The 20,126-nt window shown below is 39.4% G+C and overlaps 1 protein-coding gene across 16 annotated transcripts in view; it reads right to left on the bottom strand.

Moving 5' to 3' along the window:
* LOC148869961 (uncharacterized) overlaps positions 1–20,126 on the bottom strand; it is a 57,701-nt gene that overhangs the window by 26,186 nt on the left and 11,389 nt on the right. For 10 of the 16 annotated variants that reach the window (XM_088967499.1, XM_088967503.1, XM_088967508.1 and 7 more), the window contains exons 3-9: positions 17,978–18,095; positions 17,672–17,850; positions 15,634–15,716; positions 15,092–15,276; positions 10,779–10,840; positions 10,469–10,577; positions 10,254–10,373 (exon numbers count right to left, since the gene is read on the bottom strand). In XM_088967499.1, the coding sequence (XP_088823625.1) occupies positions 10,254–10,373; positions 10,469–10,577; positions 10,779–10,840; positions 15,092–15,276; positions 15,634–15,716; positions 17,672–17,850; positions 17,978–18,095 (856 nt within the window). The remainder of the gene's footprint in view (positions 1–10,253; positions 10,374–10,468; positions 10,578–10,778; positions 10,841–15,091; positions 15,277–15,633; positions 15,717–17,671; positions 17,851–17,977; positions 18,096–20,126) is intronic. The other 6 variants (XM_088967512.1, XM_088967513.1, XM_088967511.1 and 3 more) reach the window with 2 other exon arrangements.

The raw sequence follows: 20,126 nt of genomic DNA on the forward strand, positions 1-20,126 counted from the left end.
AATCTAGAAGTCGTACCTCAAATGCCATTAGATTCCTTGGGGGAAGATCATACTCACTCAGGTAACTTGACTCCCAACCTCCCTGTTGCTAATGATCTTGACCTTCCCATTGCCCACAGGAAAGGTGTTAGGTCGTGCACCACCAAACACCCCATTTCCAACTTTGTTTCCTATGAGAATATCTCACCTTCATTTCGTGCTTTTCTTACCTCCATTGACAGCATCCCTATTCCCAAGAATGTGGTAGAAGCTCTCTCAGTACCAGAATGAATGAAGGCCATGAAGGAAGAAATTGATGCTCTTCATAAGAATGGCACATGGGAACTTGTTGATCTCTCCAAGGGAAAGGATCCAGTTGGATGTAAATGGGTGTTTACTGTTAAGCATGGGGCTGATGGAACCGTGGAGAGGTATAAAGCTCGTTTAGTGGCAAAGGGTTTCACTCAAGTATATGGGGTTGATTATGCAGAAACCTTTGCACCTATTGCCAAAATGAACTCTATTAGAGTCCTCTTCTCTCTTGCTGCCAATCTGAATTGGGATCTATATCAGCTCGACATCAAGAATGCCTTCTTGAATGGTGACCTTGAAGAGGAAGTTTATATGGTTCAACCCCCCGGTTTTTTGGTTCAAGGAAGTGAACAAAAGGTGTGCAAGTTGAAGAAGTCTTTATATGGGCTGAAGCAATCACCAAGGACTTGGTTCAACAGATTTCACACTACAGTCCAGAAGAGGGGATACAAGCAATGTCAGTCAGATCACACACTGTTTGTAAAGAGAGTATAAGGTAAAATGGCTGCCCTAATAGTATACGTGGATGACATAATTGTTACTGGTGACTGGAAGGATGAAATTCAAAGTTTGAAGGGCTTCCTTGCCACTCAGTTCGAGGTGAAAGATCTAGGTCCCGCCAAATACTTCCTTGGGATTGAGGTTGCCCGATCAAAAAGGGGTATCTTCATCTCTAAAAGGAAATATGTCCTAGAGTTGCTTAAGGACACTGGAAAGATTGGGGTTAAACCAGCTAACTCTCCCATTGATCCCAACCATAAGTTAAGTGACAGTCAAGGTGAACCACTTAAGGATGTGAAGCAATTTCAGAGGCTTGTAGGGAGATTGTTGTACCTCTCTATGACTCGTCCAGACATAGCATATGCTGTTGGTGTCCACAGTCAGTTCATGCATGCACCTAGGTCCACCCACCTTGAAGCAGTAGAGAGAGTACTACGGTATCTTAAGAAGTTCCCGGGTGCTGGTTTATTATTCCAAAAACATGGACACTTGAGGGTTGAAATTTACACAGATGCAGATTGGGCTGGATCTCAAAGTGACAGAAGGTCTACTAGTGGTTACTGCACCTTTGTAGGAGGGAACCTGGTTACTTGGAGGAGTAAGAAGCAAACTGTGGTAAATAGATCCAGTGCTGAAGCTGAGTACCGTGCAATGGCACACAGAGTAGCCGAAGGTATGTGGATAAAGAATCTATTGGGAGAGTTGGGTTTTCCAGTTGGTAAACCCATGACTCTACTTTGTGACAACAAGGCAGCTATCAGTATTGCTGCCAACCCGGTACTACATGATAGAACAAAGCACATTGAAGTTGACAAGCATTTTATCAGAGAGAAAATCATCACAAGCGAATTATGCACTCCATACATCAGCTATGAAGACCAACTTGCAGACTTATTTACAAAAGGGCTAAACTATTCCAGACATCAAGGTCTCCGTGACAAGTTGGACATGATTGATATCTATGCCCCAACTTGAGGGGGAGTGTTAACAGGTGTATTATATGTACTGTACATAGGCTTAGTACCCGTAGGGGTATTTTCGTAATTCTGTATACATTTTGTTATGTATGGCCAGAACAGTATAAATAGATAGCTTCACTCGACTGAAGCTAAGTTTTGTTGAGGCCTTAACTCAGTTGCCTCTTATTCTTCTTCCTCTTCTCCTTCTTTCTTCTTTTCTCCTTCTTCTTTTCTTCTTCTTCTTGGTCTCCTGCTCAACAGTGTTCATATTAAAATTCTTCGTTCTGATAATGCCAAAGAATACAACTCCTCACCATTTCAGCAATACCTAGAACATCATGGGATAATTCATCAAACTTCTTGTGCCTACACCCCACAACAGAACGGTGTAGCTGAACGGAAAAATCGACATCTTCTTGAAACTGCTCGATCCTTGATGATCAATATGAATGTCCCAAAGCCTTTTTGGAGTGATGCTGTTCTCACATCCTGTTTTCTGATCAATCGGATGCCCATGTCAATCCTTGGAAGTCAATCCCCTTTCTTCGTGTTGTTTCCCACTTTGTCTCCATTTCCTCTCACGCCAAGAGTCTTTGGTTGTGTTTGTTTTGTTCAACACTTGGGGCCTGGGGTACACAAGCTAGATGCTCGAGCTACTAAGTGTATCTTTCTTGGCTACTCGATGACTCAGAAAGGGTATAAGTGTTATAACCCTAAATCCCATAAATCGTTTGTGTGCTCTGATGCCACCTTTGAATCAGTTCCGTTTTTCTCAAAAGTTGGGGCCTCTTCCTCTCCTTCTGTGGTTCCTCTTCCTGTACCTGTTGTGGACACCCTTCCCGTAGCTCCTATTTCTACTACAGATGCACATCCTAATCCTGTTACTACTGAGAAGCCACCAATCACTCAAGTGTATACCCGCAGAAGTGCATCGGACCCTCCTCCACTTCAGCCCCTGTCGACAAATCTTGCTACTACTACTTCTCCCTCAAATCTTGATCTTCCTATTGCTCTGCGGAAAGGTAAACGTACTTGTACTTCTCATCCCATTTTACACTATGTTTCTACTGCTCGCCTTTCTGCTTCACATTGCAATTTTATATCATTACTCTCATCTGTTTCCATCCCCAAGACTATCCAGGAAGCTCTTACCTCCCTAGGGTGGCAGCAAGCCATGGAAGAAGAACTCTCTGCTCTACAACATAATCACACGTGGGAACTCACCGCTCTTCCTCCCGGAAAGCACACTGTTGGGTGTAAATGGGTCTACACAGTGAAGTATCTTCCTGATGGTAGTGTGGAACGATTGAAGGCAAGATTAGTGGCCAAGGGTTATTCTCAGTTGTATGGTGTGGACTATATGGAGACATTTTCTCATGTGACTAAGATTGGTTCAGTTCGGGTGTTGATTTCATTAGCTGCTATGTATGATTGGCCTCTTGTACAACTTGACATAAAAAATGCCTTCCTACATGGTGATCTCGTTGAGGAAGTGTATATGGAGCAACCACCAAGGTTTGTTGCTCAAGGGAAGGCTGGTAAGGTGTGTAGGCTCAAGAAGGCAATTTATGAACTGAAACAATCTCCACGTGCTTGGTTTGGCAGGTTCAGTGAAGTGGTGAAAGCCTTTGAAATGAAACAGTGTCAGGTTGATCATTTTGTGTTCATCTATAACTCAAAGGATGGGAAAATCTTGCTAGTCTATATGTGGATGATATTGTCATAACTGGGAGTGAAAGCAATGGAATTGACAGGTTGAAGAAATTCTTACAGGACCACTTCAATATGAAAGATCTGGGGAAGCTGAAACTGGGAATAGAGGTTGTGAGGTCAAAACATGGGATCAACTTATGTCAGAGAAAATATGTTCTTGATCTACTTGAAGAAATAGGGTTGTTAGATGCTAAACCAGCAGAGACTCCTATGAAACTCAATGCCAAGTTGAGTGTTGATGCAAGTGAAGAGTTTGATGATCCTAGAAGATACAGAAGGTTGGTGGGAAAGTTGAACTACCTGACCATTACCCGACCATATATATCATTTGCTGTGAGTGTGGTGAGTCAGTTTATGCAACATCCTCGAGTTCCTCACTGGGAAGTTGTTCTAAGAATTGTTAGGTACCTAAAGGGTGCTCCAGGTCGTGGTTTGTTATACCAAAATGGAGGAACTCTTGAAATAGTAGGGTACACAGATGCTGACTGGGCTGGCTCTATATCAGACAGGAGATCAACTACAGAGTATTGTACCTTCCTTGGTGGCAATCTTGTAACTTGGAAGAGCAAGAAACAAACAGTGGTGGCAAGAAGTAGTACAGAAGCAGAGTACAGGGCTATGGCCCATACCACATGTGAACTAGTATAGCTGAAGAACTTGCTACAAGAGATTGGATTCTCAGTTGACAAACCCATGAAACTATATTGTGATAACCAAGCTGTTGTTCACATCTCTTCCAATCCCGTCTTCCATGAGAGAACTAAGCATATTGAGGTTGATTGTCACTTTGTGAGAAAGAAAGTGATAAGTGGGGTGATAACCACATCTCATGTGATCTCAGGAAATTAGTGGGCAGATCTCTTCACAAAGGGATTGTCACAGGGAAGAATAGATTACATTTGCAACAAGCTGGGACTATATGATATATACTCTCCAGCTTGAGGGGGAGTGTTAGAATGCTCGAGTCAGGGGTATTTTAGTCATTTTGGTTTATCTGCTTGAGAGTGAAGGGTCTATTGTATATGAGTTCAAGTTATGTGTCCCATCTACTATGAGGGACAAAATGGTCTTTCTTGTAACTCTATGATTTTGAATAAATACAAGTGGGTCGACTAGGGGAGTTGGAATTTTTAACACTCTTCTAGTCTGGCCGAACCTTCTTCTTCTTTCTCCTTTCTTTCTTCTTCTCTACTTTGACCTAGAATCTACTAGGGTTTACTTACAACAATAAAAGAAAAGATTAAAATAAAACTAATCCTAGATAAGATAGAATAAAACTTATCCTACTAGGAAAGTTGATCCTAATCAATTAAATCCAAGTACATCTCAGGGTGTCACAAGAATACTCTTAATGGGGTCCACAATTTCCTACAATTTGTTTTATGTTTAAGTAGTGTTCTATCTGTCTTATGAGTTAATGGGCCTGTTAACCTCTTTTTAATTTCTTTTTAAGTTCTTGTTTTGCTGGCCACCCACTTAAAGGGCAGATTTGTAATTAGCATAATTGATTAAGATTAATAAATGATTAGTGAAGGGAGAGAAGTATCCACCAAACTCTCTTCTCCTTTCTCTTCTTCTCCATCTTCTTCTTCTATTCTGATGTAACCTTCTTTTCTCTCTCACTTTTCATATTTTTTATCAGTTTTATATCAGATTTGAAGGATAGATTCACATCTTTCAAGGGAGAGGACAACACCTTTTCAAAGCACACACCGGAAGGGAAGAAGGAAGGGACGTTGAGAAATCTGAAATAGGGCTGGAGCTGCAGGACACTCACTCTGTTGAAGAGGGGAAGTCAAGGAGTCACTCGAATGAGGAAGACAACGAAGGAGATGGTACAAGGGGCATAGCGATAATTTTGGGTGGGATAGGGACATTAATAGAGAAGCACGTGGCGGGAGTTGACGAGGATATTACGAAGAGGTGCAGACTGGAGGGTGGGAGCTTAAGAGCGCACCTTGAGGGGAGATGTGAAGGGTCACAGGGATCGTTTAAGACATCAGATTCTAAGAGTGGGGACCATTCTCTGAGGTCAAGGCTTAAAAGGATTTGAAGCAGTTTTAGGCGCAACAAATTAAAGGTTAGGAAAGGCTTTGGCACCAAGGCTTTGCAGCTCAAGAGGAGGAAAGAAAAGAGGGATTTTCACAGGTTTTGAACAAGAAAGATGGAGGACTGGGTTTGAATCATTGCAAACTACAACCTAGGAAGAAAAACTTAAGTCTGAAGAATAAGGAGAGTCGAACTGATGAGAAGGAGCTTCATCATCTTCCTTCTGGTGAAACTATTTTACATCCTAAGGAGGAAGATGTTGGGAGATCAGAGGAAGAGGCAAAGTCCGTCTGGTCTACAGATTGCTCTATCCGTTTTGGCTCTTTTGTGGTGGAATTTCTTGCTGATTCTCCCCCCAAGGACTATTTGGCATTGCTTGTTGTGGATTCCTCCAAGGTTGAGGGAAACAGGGGAGGTAAGGAGTCTGGGGTAGAGAAAGGAGAGGATGAGGGAGTAAGAGGGGAGGAAGGACCTCAGAAGAGGTGTAGAGAAGGGGAAAGGGGAATTTGAAGGAGGGGAAGACAGGAGTTTGGAAGTAAGCAATCAACAAGAAGAAGAGAGCATAAGTGACGAGAATGGTGGGGAAGAGTGTCCAGAAGAGTGATTAATCTTTGAAGTCCCAGTTGGGAGACTTGGAATCGACCTAGGACATAAGAGGAACTCTGAGGCCAGGGAAAAGGATGCTTCCTCTTTAGAGTTGTTGAAGAAAACAAGAGAGTCAGGCAAGTTCCAGCTTATCCATGTGTCAAAAGTTTTCTCATGTTTGAAAGATGGTCTCATTGGTGTTGGTCCTACCAACAAGTTAAGAATGTTTACAAGAAAAGAAGCTCAAGAGATTAAACTATGAAGATGAAAACAGTGGAGACTAGGGGAACCAAATGCCAAGATTCTCAAGGGATTCAACTACAGTGGTCATTGACTGCCATACTTGTCAAAGCGACGCCTAGGCGACAAGGCGCCCTTTGAGGCTCACCTCGCCTAATCGCCTAGCAGTTTTCTACTTCATACTATAAAATACTATTTTATTCATTCTTTTTTGAGATTATAATTATAAAATAGACATTATTAAACTAAAATAATCATTTTGTGTGCTTATATACTAATTTTTTTTATTGTTTTCTTATTTATTAGGGTTTAATCAACACAAACATTGCTAAATGCTGTATTGAACCCTCAAAGACTTAAAAACGTGAACCAATAAGTAAGGAAGAAGTTAAAATTTTATCTAATCAGCACATTTTCCTCTTCCATATATTCTTCTTCTTCTACTACTACTACCACCAATACTTTTTATTTTCTTCTTTTCCCATAACAAAAATAAGGGTTCAGCCCCTATATTTTTTGAATTTTATTTTCCTTCTTCCTTTTCTTCTCATGAATATGTTGATTTTTTATACTTTTCTTATGAAAATCATGAATAATTATTGAAGAAATATGGTTATGGTACCTAGGGAACTACCCTAGGATCTATGTTTTTAACATAAAAAAATCCATCGCCTAGGCAACTAGGCAACAAGGCACCTCCCAGTCGCCTAGCCTCACCTTGGTGCCTTGAAAACTATGGGCTGCTATAGAAGATTTGGAGTCAAGGCCAGAGGATGGTGACAAGGAGGAAAGGGGTAATTGAGTTGGTGAAAAGTGGACAATTACAACTTCATCAGTCAAGGTTTAGGGCTGTTTCTTTGGGTAGGAAAGGAGTTCGCCAAAAAGGCTTTCGAAACCTTTGAAAAAGCAAGAGGGAAGAAAGCTTGAAGAAGAAGGTAACTGGGGGAGGAGGAGAGGCAAGGAATGAAGGAGCCGAAGGAGATGGACAAGACGAAATGCTTTTTTAAATTGTTTGTTCTCATGGTGGCTTTCATCTATTTTACCCTCAATTTGGTAAGTTTTAGAATTTGTGCTCCTAATGTGTTGTTTGTTTTTGTTGTTGAAGGGTGGGTGTTTTCTTAACACCTTGTTCGTTGTACCCAAGCTTTTTCTTTCAATATTTTTTTTTCTTAGCTTTCAAAAAAAAAGGTGTCAAAGTTGAAGGCAGGAGGGTTGGGGATTGGAACATTAGAATGAAAAATTGGGCCTTATTGAAGAAGTGGCTTTGGAGGCTCCCGAGGGGGAGTGATAGGCTTTGGCATAAAGTGGTAGCAAGTGTTCATTGGTTGTCAAACAATGGATGGGATGTTGGTTGCCTTCATAGAGCTACCTTGGAAAGCCATCCACAACTGTCTTCCTGTTCTCATCAGTCACATCAGGAATGACTTGTTCTTGGGTAAGAAGATTAGGTTTTGGGAAGATATTTGGGTTGGGGAGACCCCTTTGATGGAGATCTTCCCTTCCATTCTCAAAGGCAGACTAGTGGCTTAATTCATTTTCTCCTCTTCCTCTCCTTCTGAGCTAAACTAGAACTTGGGCCTCATTAGGAATCTTAGAGGGTCTAAAATTCCCCTTGTTTCTTATTTGAACTTTCTAGGAGGAAAGAAACTCTAGAATTTTGGGGGAGGAATAAGGAAGCACTGATTGGGGTCATAACCCTAAGAGTGGCACATTGGGTTAAGACCATGAATTTGTTCTCAGACTTTAAGATTAATGATTTCTTCAGAGCTTGGGGGGCTATAGCTGCCTCATCTTCTAGAAGACAGATTGCAACAGCGGTCTGGTCTCCCCCACCTTGTGGCTGGTTAAAACTGAATTTCAATGGGAGTAGTGTGGGCAATCCAGGCCCCACTGGAATTGGAGGAGTTATAAGGGATGAGGAAGGTAATATATGTGACTTCTTCTCAAGTCCATCTGGGCAAAGTGATGTGGCATCAACAGAATTCTTAGCAGCTGTTTTTGGGCTTGAGAAAGCCAAGGAAACGGGTTTTGAAAGGCTAACTATTGAAAGTGATTCCAAAACAGTTGTGAACTGGTTAAAGAAAGGGAGGAGTATCATGGAACCTAAGGAGTGATCTTAGGAGGTTCAAAATGTTGATTCAAGTTAATTGGGTTAGAAGAATAGCCAACAGTTTGGCGGATAGTTTGGCTAAACAAGGGTTTGTAGCTTCCCTTGATGAAGCAGACCTGTACCAAATCCCATTAGATGATAGGGCTTCCCTTGAGCACTGTAGTAACAAAATGAAGGGTGCTACCGATACTGATTAGAACCAAAATGCAGAAGCCCATAAGTAAACCCACTATTTGCATCTTTTGGGCCAAATGCAGACTGGTAAGAACCTGTAAAGAGATAACCAGCACTTCCGATTCATCCACCTGGCCCAGTTCTCCTGGTCTATCTGCTTAACCGCTTTCATCATCTTCTTCCAGATTGACTTTTAAAATGAATACTTGCTACCACGTGCATATCTGCCCCAGGAAAACTTTACATCACAGTTATAGCAGAGCCCCTTTCCTAGTGGACCTCTCCAACCACGAAAATTTCTTCAGAGGAATGTGGCCTAAGCTAGCTAGTACCATCGGAAGCTTACTACTTGCATAGAACTCAGGACAGCTGGGTAGAATCTTTAGGACCGTTCCTACCACTCAATTCACTTTCCTTAGGCCATTTATTAGTCTTTCCTTGTGGAGTCTGGACTCTGGAGAGACCAACAGTGGTGGGAACAGTCGTAGGCTGCATAGCCTTCACTTCCATCCTGATTTCTTCCCAAAGACCTCCCACAAAGTAGCCAACAAGAGCATTCTCATGCCTGCTATGTACTCACGTTGAAACCTCTCAAATTTACCTGGTAATCTCAGACCAATCCTGCCTACTGAAGCTTGGCTAGCACCTTCTCCAAGTCTTCAAAAGAGGATGGTCTGGATAACACAGAGCCTCCTGTAAAATCATTCCAGTTCAATCAAGGATGTGAGAACTTATACCACTGGAACTAGTGGATAGCTTTGCCTTCCATATAAACTGAAGCCACTGCAACTCTCTAATGACTTGGAACCTCGTAGGGTTCGAAATATCTCTCTGCACAGTAGATCCAAGAGAGAGGATCTTCACCATTGAAGATCAGAAAGTCCATCTTGACTGTTCACGAGAAATTTCCTCCAAACCTCCTACCACTGCCTTAGCTGAAACTCTTTGATTCATCCTCCGCCCACTGTTGCTGTCATCCTTTCACACTATGATCCAGTCAACTTGTTCCTATCTGGTATCACATTTTATGGCCTAATTGGGCCTTTTGTAGTATTACAGTTATTGTCAACCCCATTAATGCACAACAGTACAAGATATAAAAGATAGAAGATACAAAAGTATGTTCTTAGGTAATAACAATTTGATAGGCTATGTGCAAGCATGTGTGCCATATTAACAATCCATAGTATGGAACTTTAATTTGATTCTCTAACAGTATGTTCTTGTTCCATGCTATTATGTATCTACATTTTATTAATTATGATATTCTGTATAGGTAGACAAACAAAGAAATAATGTAAAATATCAATTGAAATTTTCTAGCTCCTAATACTGGTATAAATTTTGGATTCCCAACAATGGAAACAAACAGTAAGTGGGTACTCAACCTGATTATAGAAATATCACTGAGTTCCAAAACATGAGACAGACAAGCAGATAGAGAAAGATCCTAAACTTGTCTAATTTTCATATAACCTCAGGCTGGTAATCCCACTATAGGCTGCCACTTGTCAACCTCTTCACAAATGGCCCTTGTATGATGTATGGTGTTAACATAAAAAGATATAACAAAGATAACTTTATTCTTTCATATCAGCCACATGATGATCACAGGATCTGTCTAAGCATACCTGACCAGTATGGTCCCCACAACCCTGGAATGGAAACTTTATTCCGAGATATAGCCATGTGGCAAGTGAATGTTCCACAAACTAAAACCATACGATGGCATATAGCTTCCTTGTCATTTTCTGAAAAAAACAGAATGCTTCATCAAAAAAGAAATCAAAAACACATAGTACTTTTCATGTTAGACAACTAAAATAATTCCAAAAGCATGTAAAACCTTTTTCCTCATATTGTGATACTGGCACACTTTCCATTATCCCCATCCCTCCAGCATGAGCATCAATCAATGAGGTCCCAACTGGAGTTCCCACTGACAGGCCCAGCTCCTGAAAATTCCAATGCTCCTGTGAGGAAAACAATCAAGAAAGCGCAAAATTGCTTTGACAATCTCAAGCAAAATCGCCCTGTGAAGCCCACAAAAAGGTGATGGTCATTTTTCAACAAAAATAGATGTGTTTGCTCTGTTAATGGACCTCAAGGGAGCGCCACTTGAAATCAATGTGAATTCTTCACTAAAAGTTTCTTGCCTTCGCAGCAGCTGGAGTAAGACCAGAACCCAAAGGATGGCCAGGAAATGCAACACTTCGCCCTGTTCACATTGGTTATAGCAAAGTCACCAATGGAATCCAAGCAGATAATGTTAAAAAGCACCATTTGGAGTACTAAATGGTTATCATATGGGAATAGAATTAGCATAAACATGAACTTTCTTATATGTCTAGCAGAAATGTGAATAAAAATAAAAGGTTTTCCTAACTGGAGGTGCAGAGAAAATATTAATATGCATGTAATATGTACATGCATGCATATACATATAAACGTAAATGCATGGGAAAGGAAAGGGAGGATCATATTCAAATATTCAGGTTTTCCTTATTTTGTTTCCCTTTATAAACTGAAATTATTATTAGTAAGGATCAAAACCATATAAACTATATAGATAAGAGATAAAAAAAAAGCATCCCAGTTTTGAGTTGCACAATGCAGGTAAAACTTAGAAACTTTACAACATGAACAAAAAAACCCAGAATTATGATAATAAACCAAAATCAAAATAATGCATGTCCTGGCCCTTCCAGTATAAGAGACACCTCAAGAGATGATAGACGGTCAATTCTAGCTTTATAGTCAGGCTCCATAAGCCACTGAAATTCAATGAGAGCAGAAATAAGAATTGTACTACAATAATGAGGTTAGCAAGGTCTCTTGGTTTTGATTGTAGAAGGAGATTCAGTAGTGGTGCTGGGTTGTCTAATGAATGACAGCCTTGTCAAATGGCAGTTTTGATCTATCATGAGGGTGATAAGAGGCATGACAAAGGATATCATGAGGGTGAACAGTAAAATATGACTCTTACTCAAACAGCAAGAAACACAACATGTATCAAAGGATTTCATAGAAGGAATTTTAGTTTTAATAAAACCGTATTCAAATAAGTATTTAAGTTTTTCAGAATTTGGGTGACCAAGTGTTTGTTCCACAAATCCCAAACATATTTTCTTTGACTCAAAACAGGACTCAATGTCGAAGAGCTCAAAAAAGCAGAGGATGATGTTGATGGAGATTTCTCACATTCCAATGCAAACAAGCGGCCCATCCTACGCCCCTTCCCTTTCACCTTCCCAATGCACTAGTCCTAAATCAAACAACCATTAGAGGAAAATGTTAGAATATGACCTTCATCAACTAATTGACCAACTGAAATAAGGTTGGCAGTAAGTTTAGGAACAAGGAAGGTTCTAGCAAGGGACAAGAAACATGAGGGGGAAAGTTTGATACACAAGTCATCACTCCCAATGATGTCAAGTTTCTCACCATTAGCAGTGACAATATATCTATGGTTGGTCTCAGACAGTTTGTTTGAAGGTTCAGGATAGGCCCCAGTCATATGATTTGTATCACCATAATCAATTATCCAAACGTGAGAGGGAGAAGAGCAATAACCGGAGAACTCATTAGATAGGCCGATAGCAGAAAAGGCAGATGAGATGGCAGAGGATACCAATTGTTGTATCTCTTCCTTATTCATGGAAGCAGAAGATTCTCCCTTGGCAATAGGGGTATCAGACACTCGTCCCTCAGACGCCTGATAAGCTCGTGGCTGATTCTTCTTCAGGGGTCCCTTGGGTGGATGAATTGGGCAATCTGGAATGATATGTCCATGTTGTTTGCAATATGTACAGACATTCTTCTTTTTGCAATGAAAGGATATATGTCCATATCCTTTACATTCATAGCATTGAGTTTTAGAATGGTCTTTTCCACCAGATTTCTTATTCCCTCGTGCAAGAAAAACAATATCAATCTTTGAATCAGGATGTTTCCCTTCTATGTTTGTAGCATTTAGGAGTCTAGTTTCTTCTCTCAACAACTCTCCCATCACAGAGTCTAAGTCTGGAAGAGTTCCTCACTCAAAATATTTGACCTGATTATTTCATACTCAAGTCTCAACCTCATGAGAAACTGGTTAATGTTCCTATTTTCAAAATGTTTTTGCAAATACTTGCCACATTCAATGGGATCAGAAGGTTCAATATGAACAAGTTCGTATTCAGCCCAGAGATCAATAAAGCCTAAATGGTATTCTTGTATCTTTTTGCCCCCCTGGCAATAAGCAAAGATTTCAGATTCAAACTAGTATTGGCATGACATATTGGACTGATGATAAACCTCTTCTCAAATAGGCATACATCTCATAGGTAGTCCTTAGTCTTCTCATAGGGACACTAATGTGAGGCACAATGGAGCTCAAAATCTAGGAGATAACTTTTCGTTGTCTAGCTTCCATTGTGTATAAGCTTTACTATCAGCCTCAGCCTCATCAGGTTTACATACAGTCCCATTCAAGTAACCTTCAAGTCCATTTCCCTCAACATAGAAATCAAAATGGAACTTCCACATATTGTAGTTAATTCCATCAAATTTTACAGGGAGGAAATCAACCTTTTCAGCCATCATAAATGAGCAAAAAAAAAAAAAAAGACCCAGAGCAGAATACAGAATTTTGGGGATGAAGAAATGGATGATTCGACCTTACCCCAAGGGTCCTTTATATAGAAAGTGAAATTAAAGAAATTATAGAGAGGCCCTTGTAGGGCAACACAATTTAGAGAATTTACAGAGAGGCCCTTGCAAGGCTGAAGTGAAAATAATAATAAATAAGAGAAACAATACAATAAGGACTACAATAAAATGGTACATTAGGGAGTTTCTTCACATAACCAACATATAAAAAAATGAACTACAAGAAATCTTACCCACAAAATGACAGAATTAGGAACCCAAATTCATTGATCCCCAAGTTTAGAACCACCCACCCCATCCAACAAGTTTAGAAGACCAGAAACAAGGCCTAACTCAGACTCTCTCAGATTTCTCCTAAAATCTTCCAATCAAAACCAAACAATAAAGAAGAAGGTAGGAAAAACTCAGAGACTGGTTTATTTTTAAGATTAGAGATGGCATAAAGAGAAGGAAACACCTCTTTCAATGGGGACTCCCCAAGACAAAGATCTTTCCAGAATTTAATCTTGTTGCCAAAAGAAAGATCATACCTAATGTGAATTAAGAAACAGGGAAAAAGTACTATGAATTGCTTTACAAGGAGAAATAAGGGTAGCTTTGCGTAGAACACCAACATCCCAACCATTTTCTAAGAGCCCATGAATGCTCACCACAACTTTGTGCCAAAACTTTTCAAAAGTCTCCCGAAAACCTCTACAACCATTTCCCAAGAAGAGTTAAATTCTTCTTAGCAATGTTACCTATCTCCAATGTCCCATCAACCTTCTACTCACAAACTCCCACCTAACCAAATGATCCCCCTTTCCTTTCCCAGGTTCCCATAGGAAATCCTTCATCAACTTCTCAATTCTTCTAGCAATTGCTTGAGGCATTCTAAAAACAAAGGTAATAAACAGGAAGATCAGCCAAGGTGAATCTTATAAAAAAAAAAAAAAACAGATTAGCCAAGGTGAACTTAATTAATAATATCCTTTCTCCCAGCAAGATATAATTCCTTTTCCACATCGCCAATCTTTTCTCTATTTTATTCACCACTGGATTCCAAAAACTAACAGTTTTAGGGTTGGTTCCTAAAGTGAGACCTAAGTACTTCATCAGCCACTCGCTACAGACACACCCTAAAGCTACCGCCCAGGACCTTAGTTCCTTCAAATTGGAAAGTTTCTCAAATAGTCTCGCCACCAAAGTTAAATCCTCAATCCATTGATTATTCTCCCCATCACAAAAAATAATAGTATCATCTACAAATTGCAAGTGGATCACTAGAAGGGTATCTTCTCCCACCCTCCATTTTTTGAACAATTGAAGACTCTCTACTCTCAGGATGAGCCTACTCAACACATCTGCAACAAGAGTGAATAGGAAGGGGGAAAGTAGATCACCTTGTCTTAGATCCCTAATGGCCCCGAAGAAGTTCTTTATAGAAACATTTAATATCACTGAATAATGACAATATTGTAGACACCCCCCCCCCAATCCATTTTCCCATTGAAAATTGCATATGCAAACAATTCTTTCTAACAAACAGGTTTGTTGTGTAATGTCTTTCCTTCCTTGAGAATAATTTCCCATTTTCCCTACAACTATGCACCATAATGCACTGAAGACAACAAAATTGTTTGTTACTACAATTCTGACTAGAAAACCACTAATCCATAAACAAGAAACAAGAAGTTTAATCCTTTCTAATGTTAATTTCCACTTTTAGTTCCTGTTTTTCCTTTTTAGTTTTTATATTTGGGGATTGATGTCATTCTAGAATCTAGATTCTATAGAAAAAGAATAAATAATTATATAAAACGACATAAGAGTATACCAATCTTAGCATGATGCCCTTCTACAAGGTCACCCAAGCCAATTTCCTCCCAAAAGTCATCATCCCATCCACAAGCTTCCATATCTCGGGAATTTTTCTCATTGAGTTGTTCCATGTGTGCATGACCAAGATAAGTCCATTTGCAGATTGTAGTACACAGGCTCCTAGTATCATCTCCTGTTGCTCTAGGATAATATACATCAGGATAAATTCATTAGACCAAGAACAACATAGCAGATACCAAAATTAAATACTTTATAATCCACCAAACTATGTACAATAAAATAAATATGGAACTTAAAGGATTATATATCATCAGGCAGATAGTGCAAGGTTCCAACAGGTTGGTTGGTTAGGTCTCCAGCTGGTTGTAGCAAAGACTTGGGACCAAATCCTGCCTGCACCAATTTTAGGGGGTTATGGCTTTGGGGGATGGGCTACTCCTCCCCACGGTTGTGTAGTCCCATGGAGCCAACAAAAAAAAATCTTCTTTTAAAAAATAAAACAGAAAAGAAAAACATCAGGTAGCTAACATGGATTACCTATATGATAACCAATCACTCAAATCCATCCACCTAAATGCCATTGACCAAGACTCTTGCAAATTTTCTTTCACCCATAACAGCTGCAAAATTAGTTTACTATCAACTTATTTAAAAACATGTATGTATTTCAAAATTCAAAATAAATAGAATTTTTTATGAGTAATCAAAAATATTTTATTAAATGTAGAAGTATAGAATTGTACAAAAGGGACCCAAATCTAAATAGAAACTCATAACCACCCTCTATATCTCCACTCATAATAGTGTACCAATTAAAAACAAAATCTCTACACTTTAATACATAAACAATCAAACACTGATCCATCAAGACATTATTGAATCTGCATTATAGCCAAACTAAAGGCTAGGAATGTAGTATTTTAGTTTCAAGAAAAAACATGGGAAATTGTGGACTCCAGCAACAGGAAATACTAGAACATAAAGTAACTAAGCAATTTTGGGGGGAAATTACGAGGTATAAATTTGTTGGCAATTTATTCCCTCTTGGTCATATGACTCCATACTCTTCTCAAAGGTAATGACATCTCCAATTTCTTGGTCCAACTCACATCCTGAACTAGACTTCTCACATGACAAACTAAAGACTCTAGTTTGAGGCCATCTGACTCATCCTAAATTAGAGTTCTCTTTGAATTTTCTATACTATTACTTACCATAGTTTTAAAACTCAAAAATTCAACTCAGAAATAGCCAAGTAAATGGCATTGAATGTACTTTAAATCAACTGGGCTCACAAAGTCAACTCAGTAAAATTCGTCTAGTTTGACTCTGATTCAACTCAACCTGATAGTATTTTGTTGAACCCTACTTTTGACCTTAAGGGCCAATTCGTTTTTTGGATTTTGAGAGGGGGCAAAATTGATCAATAGGATTTTGGTTTCCACTGACCAAGATACCCATGTTCTATTTTCAGATTTATGTAGGGTCCATGGAAAATTTATTTTCCCTGGGTATCACTTACCTCCCAGGTGGGTAAGTAACTTTCCCACCTGGGGAGAAAGTTGCCAACACTTGGATGGAACATAATTGCCCCTTGTAATAATGGCATTTTATGGCTAAAATGGTCATTGTCTTATTTACCTAGAAAATAAAAGAGCATGGTAAATGCACTTACACGGGTAAGTATTTCTAGTAACTAACTTCCCAAAAAGCAAACAGGGCCTAAAAAATGATATAAATTCTACCATATTTTTTTCTGTACCACTAACCTTGCCCACGCTCATTCCAATCAAATTTTATGGTACTACCTTGAGTCAATATCCTCACCGTATCAACTCCTTGTCAATAAAATGAGAAAGTAATTTGTAGAACTTTCATTTCTCTGATATTGCCTGTCACTTGTGAGGCCATTGTCTCCCAGAAATTTTTCAGAGATTGCCAGTGGAAACACCCTCATGTATGACAACCAGAATCTAATATTAAGGCTTATGAAGTGAGATTGATCTAGTTGTAGATAGAAATAGGGAATTTCATGGACAAGGTCTAATGCTTTCAGGCCCTAAAATGTCTAATAATATGATACTATAGCCACTAAAACCACAAATATGCAGTTGAAGAGTGGAATCCAGTGGATCATGCACTCAAAAGATAGGAAAATTTGCTTTATTACTTGGCATATGCTATTCAGGAGGGTTGATCAAATCCTTATTTGAATATGGTGCCTTAAACACCTTGGATCTGTTATGTCATTGGGACCTAGTATTTAAAATCCATACTGGCATCTAGGCACCACACCATGTGTTCAAGGTTTTACTATTACCAAGATCTAGGCTAAATGCTACAAAGAGGAACAGGAATGAACATTATGACAACAGAGTATGGTTATCTATGAGAAATTAACAAGTCATCTGCTGAAGAACCTTTGGAGGTTGCATCTCAGGGGCAAAACAAAAAGAACAGTCCAGTGTTCAAAGTTTTACTGTTACCAAGATCTAGGTAGAGAGGAACAGGAATGAACATTATGACAATAGAATATGGTTAACATGAGAAATTAGCAAATCAGTTGCTGAAGTACCTTTGGAGGTTGCATTTCAGGGGAGACTGATCCCCCAAAATATTGCAGCACTGGTGAATTAGAGGAATTTATCCGTTCAGCTTGCTTGACAGCTCTATGGTCCATCCACACAATAATATTTCTCCTTGTATCACCACTCCAAGAAACTGTAACAGGAGAGCCATCAGCATCCACTGCAACTGCAAATAGAAAACAAGGTCAATAGTTTAGCAACACAGTCTCAAAAATACATTAAATAATATCTTTTAAAAATAAAAAACTGGAGACTTGAGAATGTGCATGAAGAATCAGTAGAAGGTCACAAACCAAGTGAACAAGTAGCCGCAAATCCCAGACCACTTACTTCTTCACCTGCAACATTTGCAAGAGAACATGCTGCTTTTACAGATGCACAGATTGAATGCCAGATATCAGTTGAAGATTGCTGTTTCAACAATAAGTTTTTTTTTTAATCAGTAAAATTTTGATTTTATTAAAATAATACGTGAAAAAACAATACAAATTTGATTTGAAGACCATGATATCAGTCCCAAAATCAACAATATGTTACAAAGATACCCAGAACAATTGCTCCCTTTCTACCCCTTGTTTAGCAAGAGAGTCAGCTCTGTTTCAAAAGTTATCAGTGGTGCTAAATATTTCACAGGGTTTTTTGGTAACAGCAAAACTCTTACATATTTAAAGCTGTCAGTATGAGGGGTAAAATAACAAGAAAGACATAAACAAGTCATAAAGATTAAATGAACCTCCCAGTGTACTATATGTCGGTTTTTAGGATGCCTCAAACTGTGGTAAAAAGAGTTGAAAAGATAATGAGAAATTTCCTTTGGGAGCCTGGTGAAGGGAAGAAAGATCATTTTGTTAGATGGTATAAGGTGATGCAACTAAAGGCTGAAGGGGCTCTGGGCATTGGAAATGTTAAGTTGAAGAACTCGGCTTTGTTGAGTAAATGGCTTTGGAGATTCCCTAAAGAAAAGGAGAGGCTGTGGACTAGAGTAATTTAAAGTATCCATGGGCTGTCAAACAATGGTTGGGATGTGGGCTGCTTACATAGAGCTACTTTGGCTGCTCCTTGGAAGGCTATCCATGGCAATCTTCCTGTATTTCTCAATCACATAAGGTATGATTTGGCTTTGGGTCAGAGAATTAGATTTTTAGAGGATATTTGGGTAGGGGAATCCCCCCTTCCGGAGGTTTTTCCTTCTCTCTTTGAGCTTTCTAGTTTCAAAGGTAAACCTATTTGTGAATTTATTAGTTCTTCCCCATCCCTTTCAGACCTGAGTTGGAACCTTGGCTTCACTAGAAACGTGAGAGAATCTGAAATTTCCAATGTCTCTTCTTTTCTTCTTCTACTGAGTTCAGTATTTTTGGGGGAGGGTGGTTTAGATTCTAGAGTGTGAGCCCTTAATCAGTCGGGTTCTTTTTCCTATAAGTCCTTTTTGAATTCTCTTATCTCCACCACCCCTCACCTTTCCCTATTAAGGAGATATGGTCTCAGCCCATCCCTCCAAAAGTTGGTGCTTTTTGTTCGGAAGTGTTTCATGATTCCATTAACACCTATGATCTACTTCAAACGAAAAGACCAAATTGGTGCTTGTCCCCAAGTTGGTTCTCTTTATGTAAGTTGTATGGTGAGACCGACTTTCATCTTTTGATCTCCTGTCCTTTTGCTAATTCTATTTGGGAGTGGTTTTCATCTCTTTTTGGATGCAGTTGGCCTCCCCCTGATTGTCTGGTAGGTGTATTTAGTTATCAATTTTTCAGCTGCCCGAAAAGAAGAGGCAGGATTATGTGGAGATGCACTAGAGTAGCAGTGATCTGTACAATTTAGAAGGAAAGGAACCTAAGAATCTTTGAAGACAAGGAAAGAAGGAAGCTGTGATTGAGGTGATTACCCTAAAAGTAGCACATAGGGTGAGCACCTTAAAGCTTTTTGCTGACTTTAAGGTAGAAAAATTCTTCAGATCGTGGGGAACAATTGCAGGTTCTTCATCTAGAAGACAGAAAGTACATGAGGCCTGGTCTCCTCCATGTGTTGGGTGGAAGAAATTAAACTTTAACGGTAGCTGTATGGGTAATCCTGAACCATTGGGTATTAGTGGGGTAAGTAGGGAAGAAAAAGGAAACATTCTAGCTTTGTACTCGGGGCCTATTTAGCATGGAGATGCGGTGAGATCAGAATTATTGGCAGCAGTCTATGGAGTAGAGAAAGATAAAGAAATGGGAATTAATAAGCTGATTATTGAAGGTGAGTCAAACGTAGTTGTGGGCTAGCTGTAAAAGGGGGAAGGAATCATATGGAAGTTAAGGAATGAATTTAGGCAATTCAAGAAGATTTCTAAAGACACAATGATCTAAATAAGGTGGATTAGGAGATCTGCAAACAGTGAATAGCTTCTATTTGGGCTTTGTTTTTGCTCACAACTCCTTGTTGTATCTCTGTTTTTTTAATCTA

Source organism: Nelumbo lutea, chromosome 2, assembly GCF_056320005.1.
Source record: "Nelumbo lutea isolate HS-2025 chromosome 2, American lotus-T2T, whole genome shotgun sequence".
NCBI classification, from domain to species: Eukaryota; Viridiplantae; Streptophyta; class Magnoliopsida; order Proteales; family Nelumbonaceae; genus Nelumbo; species Nelumbo lutea.